This window comes from Strongylocentrotus purpuratus, unplaced genomic scaffold (genome assembly GCF_000002235.5).
Source record: "Strongylocentrotus purpuratus isolate Spur 01 unplaced genomic scaffold, Spur_5.0 spur5_scaffold_21, whole genome shotgun sequence".
NCBI classification, from domain to species: Eukaryota; Metazoa; Echinodermata; class Echinoidea; order Camarodonta; family Strongylocentrotidae; genus Strongylocentrotus; species Strongylocentrotus purpuratus.
This window is the reverse complement of record NW_022145607.1, coordinates 33460070-33483679: the sequence shown is the minus strand read 5'-3', so window position 1 is coordinate 33483679 and position 23610 is coordinate 33460070. Positions and strand designations below refer to the sequence as shown.

At 37.3% G+C, this 23610-nt stretch overlaps 1 protein-coding gene across 1 annotated transcript in view; it reads left to right on the top strand.

Moving 5' to 3' along the window:
• Window positions 1-18468, top strand: part of LOC575116 (protein white-like) — a 35953-nt gene extending 17485 nt beyond the window's left edge. The window contains exons 16-17 of the mRNA XM_030994559.1: window positions 16330-16391; window positions 17317-18468. Of these exons, the coding sequence (XP_030850419.1) occupies window positions 16330-16391; window positions 17317-17424 (170 nt within the window). The 3' untranslated portion in view covers window positions 17425-18468. The remainder of the gene's footprint in view (window positions 1-16329; window positions 16392-17316) is intronic.
• The last annotated feature ends 5142 nt before the right edge of the window (window positions 18469-23610 follow it).

Below are 23610 nucleotides of genomic sequence, written 5' to 3'. Positions count from 1 at the left end.
TCTCCTTTTCTTTCTTTTCTTTCTTTTCCTTTTCCATTCCCTTTTCTTTCTCATTTTCCAGTTTTCTCTTTCTTTCTTCTCTTCTCTTTCCTTTCTTTTCCTTTTCTTGTTTTCTTTTCTTTGCCTTTCCCCCTTCTTTTTCCCCTCCCCTCCGCTCACTTTTCCCGACAGCTGCACAATTTTACCGACAATATCCTGACAGGTGGGGGTGTCGCACCCCACCCCCCCCCCCTTAGCAACGCCTTTGAGTGCAGGGTCTGTTTCAAACGTTTAACTTCGAATCCGCGGCTCAGGATTTAATGTGGCCTGCCCCCTCTATTCAATAACCCCCCCCCCCCCCCACACTCCAATAACGTCTCCCAAGCCTTCTGGAATAACCCCCGATCTCCCGATTACAATTCTGCTCCTCTTTGTAGGGCCGGGCGGGGCTTCATCATGAGTGCTTTTACATGAACCTTTTTAAAATAAATAATAATTATGCTGGATTTCGACCCGGATTGCAAAGACTAAAATGATAGGGTGATCATCCCCAGTATACGCTTGCAGTTCACAGTCATGTGCACCCCCTTCCTCCTTATTTCCTTATCCACCGTTACCGTCAATGTCATTTACATAATTATGGCCGGCCCCCTCCTCAATAACGGCCCCAAGCCTTCGGGAATGACCCCCAAAATGTCCTGATTACCATTCTGCCGCCCTTTGGAGGGGCCGGGCGCAGCCTTTTCAGAAGACAGTGTTTTTACACAACTCTTTTCAGGTACTACGGCTCATAAACACGTATGCTTAGAACTATTGAAAATAAGCTGAATTCAGACTCAGTTTTGCACAACCTTAAAATTACAATACGGACAGTCACCCCCCCCCCCCCCCCCCCAGTTTTCCCTTACTCGTTGTTTTTGTCACTTTGTGCCATTTCCTTGTCTTTCTTCATTTCTCACCCGGCTTCTCTCTTCTTTTTCCTTTCTCTTTTCTCTCTCTCTCTCTTTCTTTTCTCTCTTTTTTCTTTTCTCTTCTCCTTTCTTCTTCTTTTTTCTCTCCTCCTTTCTTTTATCCCTTCTTTTCTTCCTCTTTTTTTCTTTTTTCCTTTTTTTGTGCCGCTAATAGGGGGGCCGCGGCCGTTTCGGCCCCCCCCCCCTGGATTCGCCACTGATGTCTAAAACACATTAAGACAAAGACACGAATGCTTTTTTCTCCTTCATCAATACTTTATTTCAAAAGTTTAACAAACAATATTAAAGCTTCGCTTGGTGAATGTTTGGATAGTAGGTTTACATGTAAACGTAGAGACATATCTAGCCAGGTATCTTGTCATGTGTTTTCGACTTTATGCAGTACGTTTCGAAAGGCAGAAATTATTGTATTTGTTGGGTTAAACATAACACGGTGTAACTTTAATAAAATCATGTTTGTGATTAAAACACGTGATAGAAATACAGTTTAAATCCCTCAAATTCAACCGGGTTTGTTTCCTACCAAATTCCTGATGCATTATGTATAATGTGTTGACTTGTACGAATATGTATCTGCTGGTAATTGTCGCATAAATATGCTAGCACACCTTTTATAAATCCTGCACCAAATATCCCTTAAACAGTATTATCATGCAGGCAGTCTCATTATGCTACGAATGTGTACAGTAAAACTATGTCTCTGATGTGTTGCTCAACTTGCTCGTGAATTTGTCAATTTCAGAGTTTGATCACTCAAAGTAAATAACACTTATCGATGGGGCAACTTCATTAAAAAAAAAAATCTATTCAAAATAAAATAAGAAAAATGCAAAGTCTAAATATTTAAACATGAGGCGCACAAAATTGTAGATGTGTGGAATTTAATAACTTCAGTCTCTCCGTGCGACCTGTATAGCAATAACTGTTGTCATTGTACGCCTGATAGACATTATCATGATTTTTAAATGTACGAATACTTATGTTATCACCTATCAATCACCTACGTATCACATTCGACTGATTACAATTAGTTTCTACTAATAAATGTCTCTTATCAGCTGAAGTAGTACAAACTTTAAGATCTGAACGAGTAACGAAAAGAGTGAAAACAAAAATACAGTGCCCTTCCATGCAACTTAAAATAAAGAAAAAACGAACACCTAACACTAACACAGCAACACAGTTGCCAGATTGCAGGTAAACACATAAAAGGAGAGTCTCATTTCAGGCCGTCCTAACAATTCAGACGAGGTAGTTCAGCATGTTTAGTCTTCATCAGCCTCCACATTCAGTATTCGTAGTGGTCTTATGTTGTGACTGATTGCGTGAAGGTACTGTACCATGTCGCGCCTTCCATCACGCAAGTCCATGCAAAGGTTGCGGAGCCTCTGCTGCAGATCACGGTACACCCTCTTGGTTTCCTTCCGTGGTGGGTTTCCCATCATGAACTGGGAAATCGCGACTTCAACCGCTGCTTGCTCTGCCTTCAGGTTTTTCACGGCTTTCCAGAAGGTCGGATGATAATGTCCCACCTGCTTTAAGAAGCCGAAGTTCCATGACTCGCACGCATTGTTTGTGCGCGGATTGCCGTCTATTGTGGCCTGATGCACATTCCAGACATGCGGTGGGAAGATGGCTGGGAGGCGGTAGCGCATGTTGAATTGCTGTCCTTGTCGTTGCTGCTCAGGCCCTCTGATATACGTTCTCTCAAAGTACTGCAAGAGAGCATTGCCCTCCGGAGGAGCGACGGCATTCACGTACTCGAAGCCTCGCACCACATCTCCTTCCGGTAGGAACGCCAAGCCATCAAGCATTCCCACGAAGTGGCGGAAGTCAGCATCTTCACGATAATGCTCTCCCAAACCAAGCTCCTGCATGAACAAAGACAATTCATAAGTGAGAATAATATTTACACAAGGTTTTGAGCTAAGTAATAATAATAGTTTTTAAAAAGTCTCTAAACGCTTTAACAAACAAAATAAAATAATAAACAACGACATATATAATAAACAAGACCCAAACCATAACCCCCCCCCAAAAAAAAAGCAAATAAACCTCCAAATACCAATTCATATGAAACATACATCTATGTGAACAGAGAAAGTTAAACTTTATCGTCAAAAGCTATTCTGAATAAATGTGTCTTGAGACAAGTTTTGAATTGGTTAACAGTCTGACAGTTTTGACATTTAAATGTAGTTTGTTCCAAAGTTCAGCAGAAGCTTTGCAAAAAAAGCGATGACCATAAGAAAGAGTTGACACCAAAGAAGACACGAGGTTTAATTGTAATGTATGCTGGAGTGCCCCAAAGAAACTACAGTACTTTCATATTTTTTTTTAATGCCAAACTAATCTTACATTTGACTTAGAAATAGGAAGACAAAACAGTGTGTCCCAAAACATAGACATCGAATTTAACGGCAAAAATAATGAATACATTATTTTACAAGATATGTATTGAAAGCTATGCTTCTCTACTTTCATTTGATGCACAATTTGATATGAATAATTCATGCATGATTGAATTACAAGAATGAAAAGTATCTCTACCAAAATTGGATTTGTATATGCAAATTGCACTAAATATATATAGCTTTTGATAATTTTGTCATGAAATCCGGTTTCTTTTTTTTCTTCTGGGGCATACTGTGTATTTCAGTTAATTTTATTATTCTCACGATACCAACGAAAAAAACGTTGTTCACAGCATCCGATATTCTTTGAGCAATACAGTTTTCACGTATAATCGATTAATTCAATAATAATTAATAGAAAATGAGTATCCTTAATCATAGGATTATCACATTGATCAAAATAAAGTAGTCCTATTTCTGACATGTTGGAATAAAATGAGCTTTCCTATTTGAAATAAAATATTACGCAATACGCATTATCTTGTTTGACAGAATGATGTTCCCTACAAAATCATAAATTTAGGTTCGTTGTTTAAAGGAAAACAATAATTGATGTAATATTCACCTGTACGCGCCTCCAGGTTGACTGCGTCAAATGGTAGAAGCACCCCTGGTTTCGATGAGGGGTGAAAACTGCCTCTGCTGCTCGCATGGCGGCAATCTCGAAATCAGTTATGATTGTGGCAAGCATGGGTTGGAGTCCTAGTTCTGCAATCTTGTCCAGCACCGCTTGGAACAATTCCTGATATGTTTCTCTGGATTTGTTTTGCAGAAAGGCGTAAAGCACAGTGATTTCCACTTCCCCCAGAGGCACTCGAATGATGTAGAGTTGTTTGAAAAGTTTCGGAGACATGGCAAAATTGCCATCCATAAAACAAATTTGAGCGTTTGCGAAGTGGGTAATACACTCCTCTGTGGCGAACGCAATTATCCTACTCCGAGCTTGGGGACCGTTGTCGTAGAGGAGGAACTGCGTTGGGTTGGGCCCATCCGTCATCGTTTGTTCTGGGTCCATATTCAATTCTGCTAGGGTTGCAGGCTCCAGAGGTCCTCTGCGTTGATTAAAGATTGTCCTTCTGATAACGGTGCGGCTTGGCAAACTTCCCTGTACTTCTCTAGGCAGATTTCTCACCGTATCAGTGTAAATTTGTTTGGGTGTGTCATTGGTTGTCGATGCCCGTGCCTTCATTTGCTGCCGCGCTTTTGCTATCTCCGCTCCTACTAGGTCAACGTCATGGTTGTGTGGGTTGGCTGGGTTCGGTTGGGCCCGATTGAGATCTGTTTTTATAGTCCATGGGCCAGACCAGATATTGGTACCACCAGAGGTGGCAAAACCTTTGTACTTTTTTTGTGTTTGTTGGGCATATATACGTGTAAAAAGTTATGATAGCATTTTCGAATGGACAGCTTAGTCGTATAATCAGCAGTTTCCATGGCAACACAACAATAAAACCGGTATTATTCAAAGAAACAGTTTGAGTCATTTACAAATTATAAAAACACTCTTGAATGCGTAAAAATGTACAGTTTAGAATACCTCACCATAAAGGAAAGTAATGAAATGCAAATTACATTACCATTTATAACGGTTGCCATGGTAACGACCACAGAATAACCCAAAATCAAGAATTTTGGAGTAATTTCAGTATTATATTACACAATATACTTATTCAAGACAAGTTAAAGCCCCCTTTCCAAAATAATGACAAAACTATATGACTAATACATCATATAAGCCAAGAATATGCTATATAGTACCTTCCCATTATTACCATGGCAACAGGAATTAGAGTTAACAAGATGCCCTGAATGGTACTATATGCCATATTTGGGCTATATTTTGGCATTGGTGAGGTGTGGAATGTTCAATTGGGTGTCTACATCCTGGTTTTCAGGCCCAGAGAATGAAAGTTTAGAATACCTCACCATGAAGAAAAGTAATGAAATGCAAATTACATTACCATTTATAACGGTTGCAATGGTAACGACCCCAGAATAGCCTAAAATCAAGCATTTTTGAGTAATTTCATTGCAGTAATATGTTAGACAATATGCTCATTCAAGACAAGTTAAAGTCCCCTTTCCAAATTATTGAAAAACTATATGACTAATCTATCATATAAGCCAAGAATATGTTATATAGTACCTTCCCATTGTTACTATGGCAACATGAATTAGAGTTAACAAGATGCCCTGTAGGGTACGATATGCCACAATTTGGCTATATCTTGGGATAGCTAGAGAGGTGTTGAAAGTTCATGTTGATGTCTATACCCAGGTTTTCAGGCACAGGGAGCACAGCTAAAGCACATTTCCTGCCTGACTGTAAATTTAGGAATTTGTCATTTTCCAACAAACGCATAACAAAGTATAATTTACTAAAAAGTGAAGAAAAATCTCGGAAACTTACGTCATTTCAGCAACATTTGTAAATCACCGGTATCAAATTTTATTGGGGAGAGGGGGGATGCCTCCCCAAGCCCCCCCCCCCCCCCCTCCCCCAGATCTACACCTTGTTGGCGGGAAAATCGCAACTGATCTTCTTTACCTTTCTTCTTTTCTTTTTTGTTCTTTCCCTTTTTCTCCTCTTTCCCTACCCCTTCCCTATCTTCACTCTCTTTTAGGTTTGCTGGGGGGGGGGGTGCAAGAGCCTTTTGCCCCCCCCCCCCGATTCACACGTTGTTGGCGGGAAAATTGCAACTGATATCCCCCTTCTTTTCTGTTCTTCTTCCTCTTTGTTCCCTTCCCTTTATCTCCTCTTTTCTTTTTTCCCCTTTCCTTCCTTCTCTCCTATTTTGTTGATGGGGGGGGCAAGGCCCTTTCGCCCCCCCCCCCCGATCTCCTTATTCCCCCTTCTTTTTTTCTTCCTCTTCTTTCTTTCCCTTTCTCTCCTCTTTCCCTTTCCTTTCCCTTCTTTTTCTTCTCTCTCTCCCTTTTTTTTTGGGGGGGGGGGGCAAGGTCCGCTCGGTTTCAAGAAAAAACACTCAACCGCTCTATAGCTTTAGTACAATTATACGATAAATAACAAATGCTATTGCGAATACAGAACATGTAGGTGTATTCATGGATTTATGAGAAGCGTTCGATATACGCTTGAGAACCAAATTCTACTTTCAAAAATTCACTTTAATATGGAACTTGCAGAGTAGTATATGTAACAGTGTTTCTTCAAATAAGACACTTATAATTATTTGTTATATCATGCTGTTATCTTCGCTATATTTGTTATTTATTTGTTGTACTGTACTAACCCTCTACATGCAATGTTATCTTTAATTGTACATCTAGCATTGAATTCACTACCTTAGCACCATTTTCTCTTATCATAACAATATTACCAAGTCCCTTTAAAGGTCGGGTGACATCCAAACATAAGTTGATTCGTGTTGATGTGCAGGGCTGCAAACAACTCATATTTTGTTATTCAAACATCTAAATATATCTCAAAGATTTTTTAATATTTGTTTAGAATATTTTTTTCAGACCTGCTAAGCTCCACCCTAAAAAAAATGCTCCAGATATCATTCACCTAATGACATCATCTGTCAATCATTAGTGAGCTAACAAGAGACAGTGGTATGTAGCTGTACCAGAGCTGACCTCCTGTTACAATAGACCATACGATACCAACATAGGAGTTGCTATGTCAGACATACTGTAGCATCACCAGGAAAGGAAAGATAATAATTTTTATGGGGGTATTATATGAAAGAATGCAATTCTTAAAGTTGCGATCATGTGCTGAGCTGGAAGAAGTTACATACCTTTTGCAAACATTTTTTATCGAACATATTGTTCAATAACACGCTGGTGGATAAAACTGCCTCAAAATGCAATAAATATGACCTCAGAACACATTGTTTGATTATTTTTTATTCAAACTTGTAATCATTGTCATCGTCATCAATCTGGCATCTACCTGCTTTATTTACTTTCTTGTCTGTGTATTAACTACAGCTAGATTTCATATCGTTTGATAGATTGAGTAGATACCACAGCCTGCCGGTCTTTACCGACAAGTCACCGCATTCATGTAAAATGAATGAATAAATTAAAGTCAAATAATTTATCATCGCTCTATAATGAATTATTTCACGCTTTAACATACCTGCATTCGTATCCATCACGAATGAACATTTGGCAGGTATCTTAAATGTTCGTTTTTATTATTTCCTCTCCACTTCTTCTCCCTGTTTGATACTAATAAAATGTTCAAATTTCTTAATCAAAGCAAAAGATTATATTCATATTTCTTTATGCAATAGAGAGAGGGAATGAGAGAATATGGTAAAGTCTAATTCCACTCCCAAAATAATATGCTTTTAATAGATGCCGAAAAACAAGAAACAGAGCAAACACAAATTTGAGTAAAACCGGATAACTAATAGGGAAGTTCTGATTTTTTTAATGAGGTATGACAAACTATGGAACTTAAAAAATCACTACACAGATTGCCAATTTGGTTTTCAGTTTGTGACGTCATGGCCTCACTATTTATTAATTGCTTTATATAAATATTTGTCCGATTAATTTCTTTGTTTATCCCCCCAAACTTGATTTCCCCATGCTTTTGCCCAGGTCGTATGATTTGTATCATATTGCGTGCATATACATTTCACGAATCTTTCATGAACTTTGAAGAATTTATACTATTTTCTGAATATTGTATATTCATAATCATTGATTTTTATATAAACAGTTTATCAAAATTCACATTTTTCATGATTTAACTTTTAAAAAATTACTCTATATTAGTGCATCCACACAAAAACATATTACTATCAAGTATAACTTAGATGCTGGTGTGAGGATATATATATATTTTTTTAGGGGGGAAAATTGGAAATTTATGTTATCAATATAAAGAAAACAATTAGTGGATAGTGAGGCAATGACGTCACAGACTCATGAGTGAGTTGCCAATTTGTCTTATGATTTTCAAAGTTTTTTATGTCATTAAAAATTCATAACTTTCTTATCATTTTTTATCCGATTTTGCTCGAACTTTTTTTAATTGGTTTGTCTGATTTTTCTGCTTCCATTGAAAGTGAATTATTTTTGGAGTGGACTTGTCCTTTAACAATTAACTGAGAATTATCGTGTACAGCTATGAATTGCATTCTTGTCAATTTGATTCAGTTCGCTGACAATATTCAGAATCTGAATATAATAAATCCACATAATACACCAACGCTGTTAACCGCATCCATCGCTCCACGAATATGAAAAGTTTCCAAATAATATTTGAATAAAAGTCAAATATACCATGCACTGAGAAGAGGCTTCAGTCGAAATCAAAATTTCTCTGTGACTGGCTTAGCATTAGTTTCTGAGGAACCAGTCACTGAAGATCCATACATTTACAGGTGCCGAGAAAAGGATGCATGGTACATGTGATTTATATCCTTCATCAAGAAATGAAAAACAAAAAATGTTAACTATGGAGGAATACATCAGAAAGCACTTTGTTTTGTTTTAAAGAGGGGGGGGGGTCATCTAAAATCACACACATAAAGAAATTAAAGGGGGGGTCAACCCCCCCCCCCCCCCCCTGCGTACGCGCCTGTCAACAGGACGTAATAAGATAGACAAATGGACGGGTATAAATTTAGTTTACTCAAGGATCTGTCTTGTGTGGCCAGACAGGTTAATTATATCTACACAGAAGTTTTTTCAACACCAAATCGAACATTAATTTTGCATGCAATTTTTATAAAATTTTCAAAAAAAAGGTTTCTGCTATTGTCATCAAGTATCCATGCAGTGAATGAACCGATGTTTAATTTTTTGGATATCTATCCTAAAACTCAAAAGCACAAGCGGTGTACTGTTGGCTCAGTCAGTAGAGCGTCCGCCTCACAACCGGGAGGTCGTGGGTTCGAACCCCGGCCGCGTCATACCAAAAGACATTAAAAGACGGGAGTTGCTGCTACCTTGTTTGGCGTTCAACAATAAGGGATAGAGCAACGTCGATCTGGCGCTGCTCAGTGGCTGCCGAGCTCACGATCAATTGGGCAAAAAGAATTTCTATTTTCGGTTTAACTTTAATAACATTTGGATGGGCTTTAAAAGATTATTATACAAACAAAATAGTTTGTTTTATTTTGTGCTTTTTAAACCCGACACTGCAACACATTCCAACAGCGTTTGAAAGATAATACTTATGTAGAATTTCCCTCAAAACAAAAGGGCTTACAAATGTGTTTTGTGGCAAAACATCAAATTCAGCGAGCGCTCGTTTAATTAAATCAAAACCTTGTAAGCATTTTAGGAAGTTAGAGGCAATCTAAACACTTGTGACCAGTTCATTTGTATAGAAGCAGTAAAATAAGAAAAACAGAATGGCAAAAGTTTGAAATAAGAGCTTTTTGAGGAAATTTGTATGCGCCGACTCAGCCGGCCGTTGGAAAAGCGGGGGAAGGGGGTGGTCAAGGTAAGGTCGGGGTGGGGGGTCGGGGGGGGCACTTTTGTTTCTGTTTAGAAAAAGGTAAAATTTACTTTACTATCCTATTTTTGTTACCGTTTTGGGGGTCTAGGGGGGGGGCGGGCCGGTAGAATCGGCCCGTGGATCTGCGCCTGCAGCCCCCCACGCCTAAGAGGCAAATCTGGCTTTTTATAAATGATGTCTAATAAACTAATGAAACCCCTTACAAAAATAGTCGCATCGAAGTGAACAGATGTCACTCTCACGATAAAACATAACTACCTCCTTGAGGGGGGGGCGCAATCACTGAAAATACGCTACTGGAGAGAGATAGAAAAAATTGGAAAATGAATACCAATCATAACTATATTATGCGTTATAAAATAAATGCGCCCGCGGCTGATGGGGTATATTCAGGGGCGCCTTCAAAGGAATTCTCAAAGCGAATTTATACTTTTTGTTTAGACATTGGTATATACCCCTATACACTGTGATTATATTATCAGGGATCATTTCAATATTTGTTTCTTTTTATATAAGATATCGCGTAAGCATCACACTTCGCAGTTGGGTGTGATGGTCTGAAAATTCATTTGCGAGCGAGGAAAATTATTAAAGATTTGTGAGGTCGCAGTCGGGGGGGGGGGCTTTTGTTTTTGATTTTGATCATCACAATGTTATATCTTTCTAAACCATAAGAAACAGCTTTTTGAATATGCAGTGGCAGAAAACTTTTATGGTCATTTTGCTCTGATTTTATGCAAATGTATAAAAAATATCGATGATGTCCTATGTTAATGTCCAAAAAAATGCTTTAGCTGTGTTCCCTGTGCCTGAAAACCTGGGTATAGACACCAAAATGAACTTTCAACACCTCTCCTATCCCAAGATACAGCCAAAATATGGCATATAGTACCGTACAGGGCATCTTGTTAACTCTAATTCATGTTGGATTCTTGGCTTATATGATAGATTAGTCATATAGGTTTTTAATAATTTGGAAAGGGGACTTGAACTTGTCCTGAATGGGCATATTTTTTAACATATTACTGAAATTACTCCAAAATCCTTGATTTTAGGCCATTCTGGGGTCGTTACCATGGAAACCGTTATAAATGGTAATGTAATTTGCATTTCATTACTTTTCTTCATGGTGAGGTATTCTAAACTTTCATTCTCTGGGCCTGAAAACCTGGATACAGACACCAAAATGAACTTTCAACACCTCTCCAATGCCAAAATATATCCAAAATATGGCATATAGTACCGTACAGGGCATCTTGTTAACTCTAATTCATGTTACCATGGTAATAATGGGAAGGTACTATATAGCATATTCTTGGCTTATATGATGTATTAGTCATATAGTTTTGTCATTATTTTGGAAAGGGGACTTTTACTTGTCTTGAATGAGTATATTGTGTAATATATTACTGAAATTACTCCAAAATCCTTGATTTTAGGCTATTCTGGGGTCGTTACCATGGCAACCGTTATAAATGGTGATGTAAATTGCATTTCATTACTTTCCTTTATGTTGAGGTATTCTAAACTGTATATTTTTACGCATTAAAAAGTGTTTTTATAATTTGTAAATGACTTTAACTGTTTCTTTGAATAATACCGGTTTTATAGTTGTGTTGCCATGGAAACTGCTTATTACATGACTATTAAAGCTGCCAGTCTGGAAATGCTATCATATCAAAATATTATGTATAGATGTAGGACATTTCAAAATGCATAAGTAGATCTTGCCACCTTGAGTGGTACCAATCACTCAAATTTCTGGTCTTGGCCCATGGACTATTAAGGTTCCTTTGCACCCACGTGTACGCCTCACACACTTCCAAAGAATGGACACCTTGCCCTCAAATACTTTCGTGTACATATGCCCCTCATTATATGACCTTCATTCCACCCTTATTTGATGCAATTACCTCCATCGCATGTCGTTTGTCCTTTTTGATATCTATACGTTCATGTCGAGAGAATAATTGATGCCCATTGCTGTTCTCCCAGACTATTTATACCTCAATAGTAATCCGCAATCAACTTTTTTGCGCATCATTATATAAATAACGATGTAACTTAAACCGAACCTCTGCAAAGCGCGCGCTTCTCTGGAATGTGATGGTGCGGTTGACATTTAAAGATAAAGTTGAGTTCTGGTCTTGCGATTGCATTATGAAAGAAACGGTGTGGAAGCAATCAGAAAAGGTTGATCATCTAGCATAAACATGTAAGTATTGGTGTGTAGTGCAAGGTTTTGGAGTCATCAAAATGATAAAAACTTTGACCCAGTCTTGGTAGTAACAAGCACTGTACACAGAAAGATATTGATATGGGACTAACAAACATATGGCAATCAAATCGGGCCTCATTTTAAAGCTGTTACTTGTCATATCTGGGATATGAAGTCATTTGAAATAGATTTTCAGGGAATAACTTTTTTCTTTGATGTTCTTCCACACTTGCATAATAAGAATGATAACAAACGCTGACAAATTATTGTTCACCTTTCCCCAGAACTCAACTTTCTCTTTAATTGATGGAACATGGGCGGCTTTCTGCTTTGTATCGGAGTAACAAAGCTGCTTATTGATGTTCTCCCAGACTATTTTATACCACAATAGTAATCGACAATATTTTATTGCAACGCGCGCACTTCGGGAATGTGATGGCTTAGCATTGATAACATGGCTTCCTGCTTTGTTTCAGAGTATCAAAATACCAAGCCCACAAGAAAGTGGAATTGTCGGAAATATGCATTTATTGGAAATTACATATAATAGTAGTCATTGCCACGCAGTTAAAATGTCCAGCAATCTTCAAAAGTGAAGGAGAAGTGGGGGGGGCGAGGTTCATAGATATCTGATCCTATTCTGGGGGCTGTACTGACTTTTCTTTTTATTTAATAATTACACCATGGAGCGACAACTCAGCCTATAAAACATGGCTAAACTTCTCGATTATAGAAATCTTTTTTCCCAGAATTTTGCTCAGTGTACCAGTACCATTTGCTTTTACAAAAGCATACCGGTATATAAATATTGAATAAGGCAGACTAATGGGACATGCATGGTTGCTACTCCGAGTTTCACGCCTTGCAAGCGATCATCAGACAACTGATAGCATTCTTCAAAGTACATGATTCCTCCTTTTGCGTTTCATCAAAATATAGAGAAAGGAAAATGATTCGTTGTAGTGTTCTCGACTCTTAATCCTTATCTGAATTCAGTCCCCCCCCCCCCCCCCCCCCCCCCCCCTCTGCGCGAATCGCGGAAGCTTTAAAGTTTCCTCAAATTATTAGAAAAAGAAATCGATTCGTTGTACCGTTCTCGACTCGTCTAAATGAAGTTTTTCCCACCCGCGCGAAGCGCTGAAATTTTGGCGTTTCATCAAATTATAGAGAAAGGAAGACGATTTGTCGTTCCGTTGTTGACTCTTAATCCTGGTTTGAATTAGTTTCCCCGAAAATTTTAAACCTCTGATTTCTTTAGCTGTTATTATAGGAAAGTGAAACTTCGAGAAAATACAAGTATTGTAGTTGTAGTTTAGTCACTCTCGAAGTCGTCACAGCGGATAAAAAGTCACAGTTCGTAGGGGAAAAAACTTGTCGGCTGACCGACAATATACATCTCACCGACTTCAAACTTCTGCATTGATATAGTACACGAGGATCGAGCAAGAATACCGACACAGCTGACCCGACACAGCAACATATTTACCCATTTCTTTCTTGCTTCCTTGACGAGACGACTCCACCCACAACCCCCCCTTTCTTTTACTCCCACTCCTCCTTTCTCAGGCTCTTACCTCCCCCCTCTCTCCTCCCTTCACCCCCCCCCCCCCCGTTTCTTTTGTTTCCCTTTTCTTCTTTTTTCTTTTTTTCCTTTTCTTCCTTTTCTTTCTTTTCCATTCTTTCCTCTTCTCCCTCTTTTTCTTTTTTCTCTTTCTTTCCTTTCTCTTTCTTTTCCTTTCTTTCTTTTCTTTTCCTTTTCTTTTTTCTTTTCTTTCCCTTTCCCTCTTTTTCCCCTCCGCCTTTTCTCTTTTTTCCCGACGGCAGCGCAATTTTACCGACAATATCCTGACAGGTGGAGGGGTGTCGTACCCCCACACCCCCCCCCCCCCTTGGCGACGCCCCTGGTTATAGGATAATCATGTACTTTTAAGAATGCTATCAATTGCCTGAAGATTGCTTGCAAGGCGCGAAACTCGGAGTAGAAACCATGTCCCATTAGTCTGCCTGCTCTGCCTAGGCATTGACCACTGTTCGGAAGGATATATAGCAAAGCATAATATAAGAGGAAGGGGGCGAGCAGCCGGGTCACCGTGCCCCAGAAGAAGAATACCCTCCCCTCCCCCCCCCCCCTTCCCCGTCTTCCTTCGGCAATAATCGGGCAAAAAGTCACAATTTGGGGCCGAAAGGTAAATAAATTTAAACTGGGAAAGTGGAAAATAAAGCAGCGGTGAAATAATAACTGCAGAATATCCCTCGCTGTTCTTTTTCGATAAGCCTAATATATAACCCGGGTGTAACCATAACAAACTTGCCACACGATTTTGTTTTTATTTTATACCTCTAACATTAATACCTCTGACGCTTTTTCCTCTGACATTTTTACCTCTGACATTTTTTCCTCTGACATTTTTACCTCTGACATTTTTACCTCTGACATTTTTACCTCTGACATTTTTTCCTCTGACATTTTTTCCTCTGACATTTTTACCTCTGACATTTTTACCTCTGACATTTTTACCTCTGACATTTTTACCTCTGACATTTTTTCTTCTGACATTTTTTCCTCTGACATTTTTTCCTCTGACATTTTTACCTCTGACATTTTTACCTCTGACATTTTTACCTCTGACATTTTTTCCTCTGACATTTTTACCTCTGACATTTTTACCTCTGACATTTTTTCCTCTGACATTTTTACACCGAGCCTATACCTCGGTCCCCAGCTAATTTCTTCTCCTCCTTTCTATTTTCTAATAATCTTTTCTTAATCTCCAATAAGTTGGTGGTTTTTGTCTATTTTTACTGTCTATAAATATCATATATTTTATCAAAATTATGATATGATTTAATAACTGTTCCTTCCCTATGTTAAACTCAACTATCCCTACATGGATACCTTTCCAATTTATATTTGTAATATCTACTAAATTAAATAAATTCCCACACTCTTCCCAAATTGGTTTTACTTTCTCACAAAGACAAAATAAATGCTCGTAAGTTTCTTCATATTTACCACAAAAAGAACATAAATTACTATTAACCATTTTAAATGTATATAAATGTAATTTAGTACATATAATATAATAAAGCATTTTAAATTGAAATTCTCTAAGCTTACCATTCAATGTGCACTTTCTAAGTCTTAAAAATATTAATTGTATATCTTTTCCATGAATATTATAAGTCTGTTCTAAATGTCGTTCTGCATATGATTTTTCTACTCTCTTATTTAATAAAAAAGCGTATATAATTTCTGAAGTTATTTGATCTAACATATATACCTTTTCAAACATAATAATATCCATATCTAATTCCCTATCTATATTTGAGTGAGTATTTTTATTTAAAAATTGTTTCCATGAAGACGGGATGCCAAGAAAAATACGTTGTAGTTTACTTATTTCTAAACTATTTAAACCTTTTCTTTGAAATTCCTCATTAGATTTTATATTACCTTCCTCATCAACAATATGATGCAACTTATAAACATTTTTGTTAAATAATCCCTCATCGAGAGGAACATGACCATCGATAAAAACAAATCTATTATTATAGATAATCTCATTCCTCCTAGAAACACTTTCCTTTAACAAAAATATTCTCGTAGCCATCCAAACATCCAGCATGTCTCTATAAAATGCTGGTAATACTAATTCAGATATACCTACGGTTGCATTATTATAAAATATCAAAATTCCTCCTGCATCTTTAGTTAAATAATTAAAATATTGTTTCCATCCCATGTTTGCATCCCCCGTTAAAAGTGTCTTTACCCACATAATCCTCTGCACTAAAATGAATAAATGAAAGTCTGTTAATCTTAGTCCACCTCTACAATAATCCAAGAACATTACATTTCGCTTTGTTTCATAGCTGACCTTGAGAGGGACCTATACAATAAAAAGAGTTTATTATTTATAATTTCATAACTTTAGACTCGATTTCAACCGGGACAACGATCGATGAATATTGTAGGAATGCATATGCTTCCAATATGTTAATTTGAACCAAATTCATGACCCCATACCAAAACTTTGTAATACCTTTAAATAATAATCTCTCATTAATTTATTGTCTCTTAAGATTGATCTTAAATGAAGAAGATGAAAGAAACAACAAAATCTCGGCCAAATCAACCTTCACCCCTCCCCCTTCCTTCCTCTTCCCTCTCTTACTCACTCTTTGTCTATGGGGGGTGGGTAGCCACATTTTACAGATTTTTTGCTGGAATCGTTCATGGATTAAAAATACAACAATACGATTGTGATTTTTTTTTTTCCCTTTTTTCTTGTTGAACAGAATGTGCAAATACAACATGTCTGACAGGGGATGATGTGCTCTACAAATGGGGACTGGAAAAGGTACGAACGTCTCCTTTTATACTCTCATTGTTTCCCTCTTTCTCATCTTTCTCTCTCTCTCTCTCTCTTCATCTCTTCATCTCTTTCTCCCCCTCTCAAGCTATTCCCTTTGTCTGTTTATTTCCTTTTTCAGCTTTTTTCTAGTTCGCTGCCTGGGCTGTTTCCGTGTCGCGCTCCCGATCGGCTGATAAAATATCACATCCTTAAAGGGGGTGGAGCATGACGAGACTACGTGTCTCTCCCGTGGCCTGACTCGGGTCAATCGCGCTGGCCGTTAATTCAAGTCCATTCGTTTACGTGCAGTTGTCCAAAAGAAGTCGTAGATGGCGTTAACCAATATTTGCCATGCTACACCCCCCTTTAACGCTAAACTGGAGACAGTACTCGTTTTTCACTCTCACCCTCGCAAACGTCGGGTATATTTTCGGGGGTCGCGCGATCTATGCGGGTGTGCTTAAGGGAGGAGGACATAGATGACTGAAGAATAAAAATATATTAAAACGTACAGAATCTGGACTACTCCCCCTCCCCCCCCCCCTCTCTCTCTCTCTCTCTCTCTCTCTCTTTCTCTCTCGTTGTTATTATCAGTATTACTTCTCTTGAATAAAGCCTATGTTACATAATTAAACATCTATCCCTAAAATCCCTGGTACCTGACTTGCATTTATCCCGTATAAGTTAATCCAGTCTCAAAAGTCAAAACGGCGGTTAATTCTTTGTCAGGCAAGCCTCGAGCAAGTTCAAAGGTCGTCACTAATAGCCGTTTCTGTAGAGGTGTGTATGGAAATTTAATCGATTTGTGAACTTGGGTTATGACATGTTTATTTGAGAATTTGCATTGTCGCAGAATATTTACAGTCATCGCTAAAGAAAAAATATATAATGCAATGTTTTTAAAATCGAATGTTTCATCTTCTCTTTTCAGGACGCATTCAAAAAGGATTTCATTCTCATTACGGGGCAACTTGCTGGATATCACATTGTTGCCTTTACCATACTATACTTAAAAATGAAGTTCAAGTGGTCTGGTTAAAATCAGTATAAAATGTCAAATCGTATTATTGACTAGTGCAAATGGAAAAGAGAATACATGTAGATATATTTGCTGCTTTACATGTTACCATGCTGCTTTAATTTGAATGTTCGGTGCTGGAAAAGTAGGCCCTGTATTGTTTTATCGGTAGACAATAAAATCGTGTTAAAATTACTGTAAAATATCGCAATATTTTTTTTATGAAGTTACTGTTAATGCATTTTTAGCGATTATTGGTCATTTTAGTGGTGAAACTGGTACTTTATTGGGATTTCGTTAATTAACTTGCGGGCAATATCATGAACATATTTTTTAATATCATTTTGTAAATAAATTACTATTATCTTGTTATTACTATTGCTATTTGCTAATTTCATGTCGATATGACAGTATTATCGTTGTTTTGGCTGCATAATATATAAGAAATATATGAAGGAATAATATAAATTCAATATAATGTAGACCAATTAAATCCAAAGAACAAATCAAATCAAGTTATTCTTTATTCATACGCAAGGTACCAAATATGTAGGTACGATTGTGTGGGTAAAATCTTCAGCCTCGATTCTATTTGTAAAATCAAAATTTAAATTCGGTACAGAGATGTATTTCTTCATGTACGTTTATTTGTATGTTAACATATCTCATCTTATTAATATTGTACACATAATTAAACTTTAGATATTCCCCATGCGGCCATGAATTGTCTATTTTACTCTTGTAACTTTGTAACATTTTGGGAAGAATTCGCAAAAGAGGAATAAAAAAAACCCAAGCTCTGGGTTTAAACCTCCCTTGAACTAGATTAAGCTTGTATATTGCCCGCTCATCGGCCATGGGGACACACGTGTACGGCACGGAGGATAAATCTAATGCAGGGTATTCCACTGGCACTACTACAGATCAGAGCCATATATACACAGAGTTTGGCCAACCCGGTTTGAGTTGGACACAATCTGCTTACAATGACAGTCCTTGTTCCACAAATAATGTTATAATGTGTTATAATGTTTGAAGAAATTTAGTTTTTATGACAGTTTATCATTTTTTTTTTTTTTAATAACAATTTATATATATATATATATATATATATATATATATGTATTTGCTTATTTATGATTCATTGTCAGAAAAATACGTATTATACTTTATATTATTATTGTAATCGAAAACTGTGTACTTACATGAATGCAGAAGAAAATCAAATCAAATTCAAAATCAAGCACAAAACAAAAGAACATACGCCATGTTGTGACCCAGTGAAAGATGGCCAAACTCTGTATATAGATGGTTCTGCTTCAGATTTATGTACCGTGTGAGTCAAAAAAAGTTTACACCTAGAAAATTGCTAATTATTTAAAAAATCATCTATGAACAATTAATTATTTCACATCTTATGAAAGAGTGTTTTATCCCAATTCATTTTGTATCGTTTTTGTGTGGTATGTGTTCACGCTTAAATGAACAGGAGGCATTGTTTGCGAGAGTGCAAAAATCGACTTGCGCCAAAGTGATGCCCACAGCATGTATTATGTTTGGAAATAATTAACTAACAAACTTTATCATTCAAAATATCCGTCTAATGAGGTTTTTGGTAATATATGTATACACGTATAAATAAATTTACTCAATGATTTTTCTATATGTTGAGACCTTATAATTCTCCAGGTTCAGCGCCCCCCCCCCCCCCAACTCTCCTTCTCTCTCTGTCTCTCTCTCTCTCTCTCTTACTTCGTATCTCTCTGTCTCCATCATATCTCTTTATATATCTCTCTTTCTCTCTTCCCCTCTCTATCATTCTTAGTATCTCTGTGTCTCGCTTTCACTCTCCCCGGCTTTTTCCATCTCAGTTTCATTTTTGCCTTGTTTCTGCCCCTCTATTTAAATAAATGAGCCTGAGACAATAAGTCAAATAGAAGGGGAATGATGAGGAGGGGAGGGAAAACAGACATTGAGAGAGACACAGGAATGTTGGGCAGTGAAAAAGAATGAGAGACTGAAAGATAAAAATTAAAAAAACAAGAATAAAGAGAATGGATGAGACATAAAATCTGGAAAGGGAGCAATATTCAAGAAAGATAGTGAGAGGATTGGGTTTTGTCGTTATAGTGCTTTGTACACGCGAGCAAGCTACTGCTTCGCTGCTTCTTGCATGTTTGCAAGCATTCGTAATAGCAGTTATTGTTCATGACCATTGTACTGTGCCTAATTTTTTGCACGCGCTATTGATAGTACCATCGCGTTAATCCGATTATCTCAAAATAAACTTGGCACTTGGGGATCTGTGCCTTGGCGCAATGGGGATTAGCCCTGTGGCAGGATAAGTCATTTAGAGTTAAACAAGGGAAAGAAAAAGAAGCGAAACAGACATGTAGAAACTAAGATATGAAGAGGTAGAAATTGGAACACAAAGAGAGTGAACAAATAGGAAAGGACAAATGAGGACAGAGAAGGAGAAAGGGTGAGGGGAGCATAGGGAAACGTTTGCTTGTATTTGTCTCATAAAAGAATTTGACCACAAACTGACTCCCACACGGTGTTGAGTGCTCAGGGGTCACAGGCCACTGGCTTCATCGGACAGGTAGTTCCATTATGTGAATGGGTAAATTAACTATTACAAAATGAGGGGACACATAACATTGTACAATAGGGACACACATTGTTTTTATTGTGCAGAACATTCTCTTTTATTGACTTACTTATTGCATGGAACTATAAAACCAAAATGCATTTTGTATTCTAACAATTGGAGTACAAAGAATAATAACAGGTGAATGAAATGCATAAAAACCACAAACACCTGGGGAGGAAGCATTCATAAATTTGAATACATATAGTTGATAAACCACTCCGATGAAACTATAAAACCAAAATGAAATTTGCGTTCTGGCAACTGGAGTACAAAGAATGAAAGCAGGTGTATGAAATGCTTCAACAGCAACACAAACACGTGGGAAACTAGGAAGCATCCATAAATTTGAATAATTTAGTTGATAAACGACTCCGCATGTGGACGTTTGTTGGAGCAGAAAGCAGTGGATTATTAACAACACGAACCCATTTAACAGAATTTCGGAACGTAAATTAAATTTGGCGCGGTTTTGAAAATGCATCTTTCTACCCTGCGATTTTAATGGTACGGTCCAGTAAATTAAAACAGTAAAATGGCTCTTATTTTAAAATTACTCATTAAAATAAAAACCAAAAACTTCAGTGATATCAGAAAAAATGTTTTATCTTACTTATAATTAAAAAAGATGTATAAACATTGAGAAAGTGTCGCATGTTACGATAAAAGACACCGATTTAGCGAAGATGACGTCATTAGTGCGCTTGCATCAGGGAATTCGAGGTCAAAAGGTCAATTCAGACGCTGATAAGTTATTGGTCGAGCCTTTTTGTTTCCTTTATTCCGACAAAATTATACAATCAATCAAAACAAGTTTAATACCAGAAGAAATCTAACGATTAGTATTTTCATTAACCGCTTGCCCCAAAGTCGCTTGGCCACATTGAAACGAGTGAGAGCTTGCGAGAGCGGCCAAGGTGTGATTAAAACTCGCTATTTGCTCTTCTCGAACGGAAAAAGAGACGACATTGTGTTGGATAAATATATTTTTTCCGACAAAGGTACAGACAATTTGCATATGGTCTGTTTATATTATACTTTATGAAATGTTACCCGAGTGACTTCCGGGCGCCCCAATGCTTGAAAGAAACGCACATTAAAGAAAACTTCACTTTTTCGGGGAAAAATGCTTATTTGTTCTATGCACGCAAGTCAGATTGAGCGGATGATACAACGTTTCAATATGGAGAAAGATAAAACGAGAACACCTGAGAAAAACCATTAGGGGAAAGGCTATACTAGTGTCATAATAATCATTACAAAGAGACACAACTTTAACGTAAAATGTTAGAAAAACAGACTCTGGTGATTTGGTGATTTGGTGATTTGAGGTGCTTCATTTAATGTTTCGAGTATTACACGTGATAGTAATTTGTTCTTATGACTTTTAACAATTATCTTACTAAACTGATAAATCAAGAAATTGATTTATCACTAAATAATTAATGTTGAGGAGGGTGTAGTGTAGACTATTAAAACCTTTTCCCTCTTTGATCGAACCAGATGAGATAGTTGCCCTTCATCACGGCGTCGGCCTGCCAGTTCTTTTCGATGCTCCACCTGTATTTGTGAGAAGTCGATAAAAATAACTTTAATCAACACAAGGAACTCTTCTTTATCTTTGTGACCCCCCCCCCCCCCCCTTCCTTTGAACATCACACCGATTTTAACGACAGTCAATATTTTTTCACATTCAAAAGGGATACATTTGCATTGACTTGTCTTATCTGCTTGAAAGGCCTAACAAATGGATAGGTGTGTGTGTGTGTGTGAGCGTATGTGTGTGTGCGTATGTGCGTGTGTGTGTGTGTGTGTGTGTGTGCGTGCGTGTGTGTGTGTGTACAGCGAAAGACTGTCACAGCCATGGACGTGGTGTATGCACTGAAGAGGCAGGGTCGTACATTGTACGGCTTCGGCGGCTAAGAGTAGCAGACCTCTCTCTCTCCTGGCTAGAATAACAAACGGCTCTTTTCAGAGCCACACAAAAAAAAAAAAAAAAAAAAAAAAAAAAAAAGAGAAAAAGAAAAAAAATGTGTGTGTGAAAAATAAAGATGCTTTATTAGGTTTTGTTTGCTTCCTTAGTGAGATAAAACATATTTCCGAAACAGATGCCATGATTATAAATGAATATTGACTTGTTCTTTTAGCTGAATATCCATTCCACTCACTGATGGAATTAATCCAAAGATTTCAAATAGTTTCAAATCGCGTCATAACCACCCCAACAAATCATAATGCCACTATATATTCGCAACCAACAGTGTAGACTATATAATTCCAATAAAAAAGAAGGGGGAAAGGCGGGGGGGCTGGCTCTTCGATCATCCTCCATTTCACATTTTCCCATTTATACATTTAACACACTGCAAGAGGTATTTACGTTTACTGCCACTTTTTGAAAATTTCTATCGAAATTGATGAGGAACAACAACTTTTATTGAGACTACCTCGTTTCCACGAAGTGACGGTTGCATGTCCGAATGTTGGAATTCCTATACTCATTGGGGAAGAGGTGGTAAGGGGGAGGCAATGTACCGCGTCTTCTACAACTGTAGCTGAACTAGTATACAATACACTTTCTTGACTTAAAAGTAATCTTAAAAAATTACACGAAGATTTCTCAAAATAATTAACCAAAATCATCCGAAGGTAATTTCTATAGGCATGTCCATACATTTTGAAATATCTTCATGAAATGTATTATATTATAGGATTTCCCGGCGAAATTCGCGAGTTTATCAATCGATTTAATTTTACTTTGCATTTAAGTTAGCGCAGATCGGCTTTGCCATGCCGATTATCATTCAATTTTCCCGTTTATTGGTATTTAATTTAGGATATTGGTCGAAGGGTTTCATAGATCTGTCATTTAATTTAGAAACTGCTCAACTAGCATTCAAATTAATCGTCACTTGTCGAGGCGTCATTTTTATCATTCGAATTAACACATGTCATTCGTATTCGCATTATGTTTATTCAAGTTAGGAATGTTTGGGGGAAGAAATGCAACACACGTTTACAGTTTTAAAACATGCAATTAAATGCATGATTTGCCATTTGGGTCTTTTCTGTTATTCCATTCATTAATTTTAAGGACAATGCATATGGGTGTAGTCAGACATTAGGTAAAGAAGGGGCGAAATCAAGGGATATGGCATTTCAGCACGAACATGTTCATTTACCCCGGAAAAGTGGGGATACAAAAATACCTACCCCAGACACAATATTGTACCCTTTCTCCATTATAATGAAATTGTAATAAATTTATGATGAAATACAAGACAAACAACTTTCTTACATGAAAATTTACAAAAATATTGAGACCATCATGTCCGTTGATGTAAGTCGTTTTTTTCTTCTTAACAATCAAACTTAAAGGATGATGAATATCAGATGAATCTTAAAGTATATGAAGTGTATACATGCAAGAAAATCAAATATGATGAAATACACATGAAAAATAAAAATCTTGAAAGGAAAAAAATGAGCTTTAAAAAGTGTGTAATAAACGAGAAATGTATGTTGACCATCAATTTAAGTGCACAAAGTGCTAATTT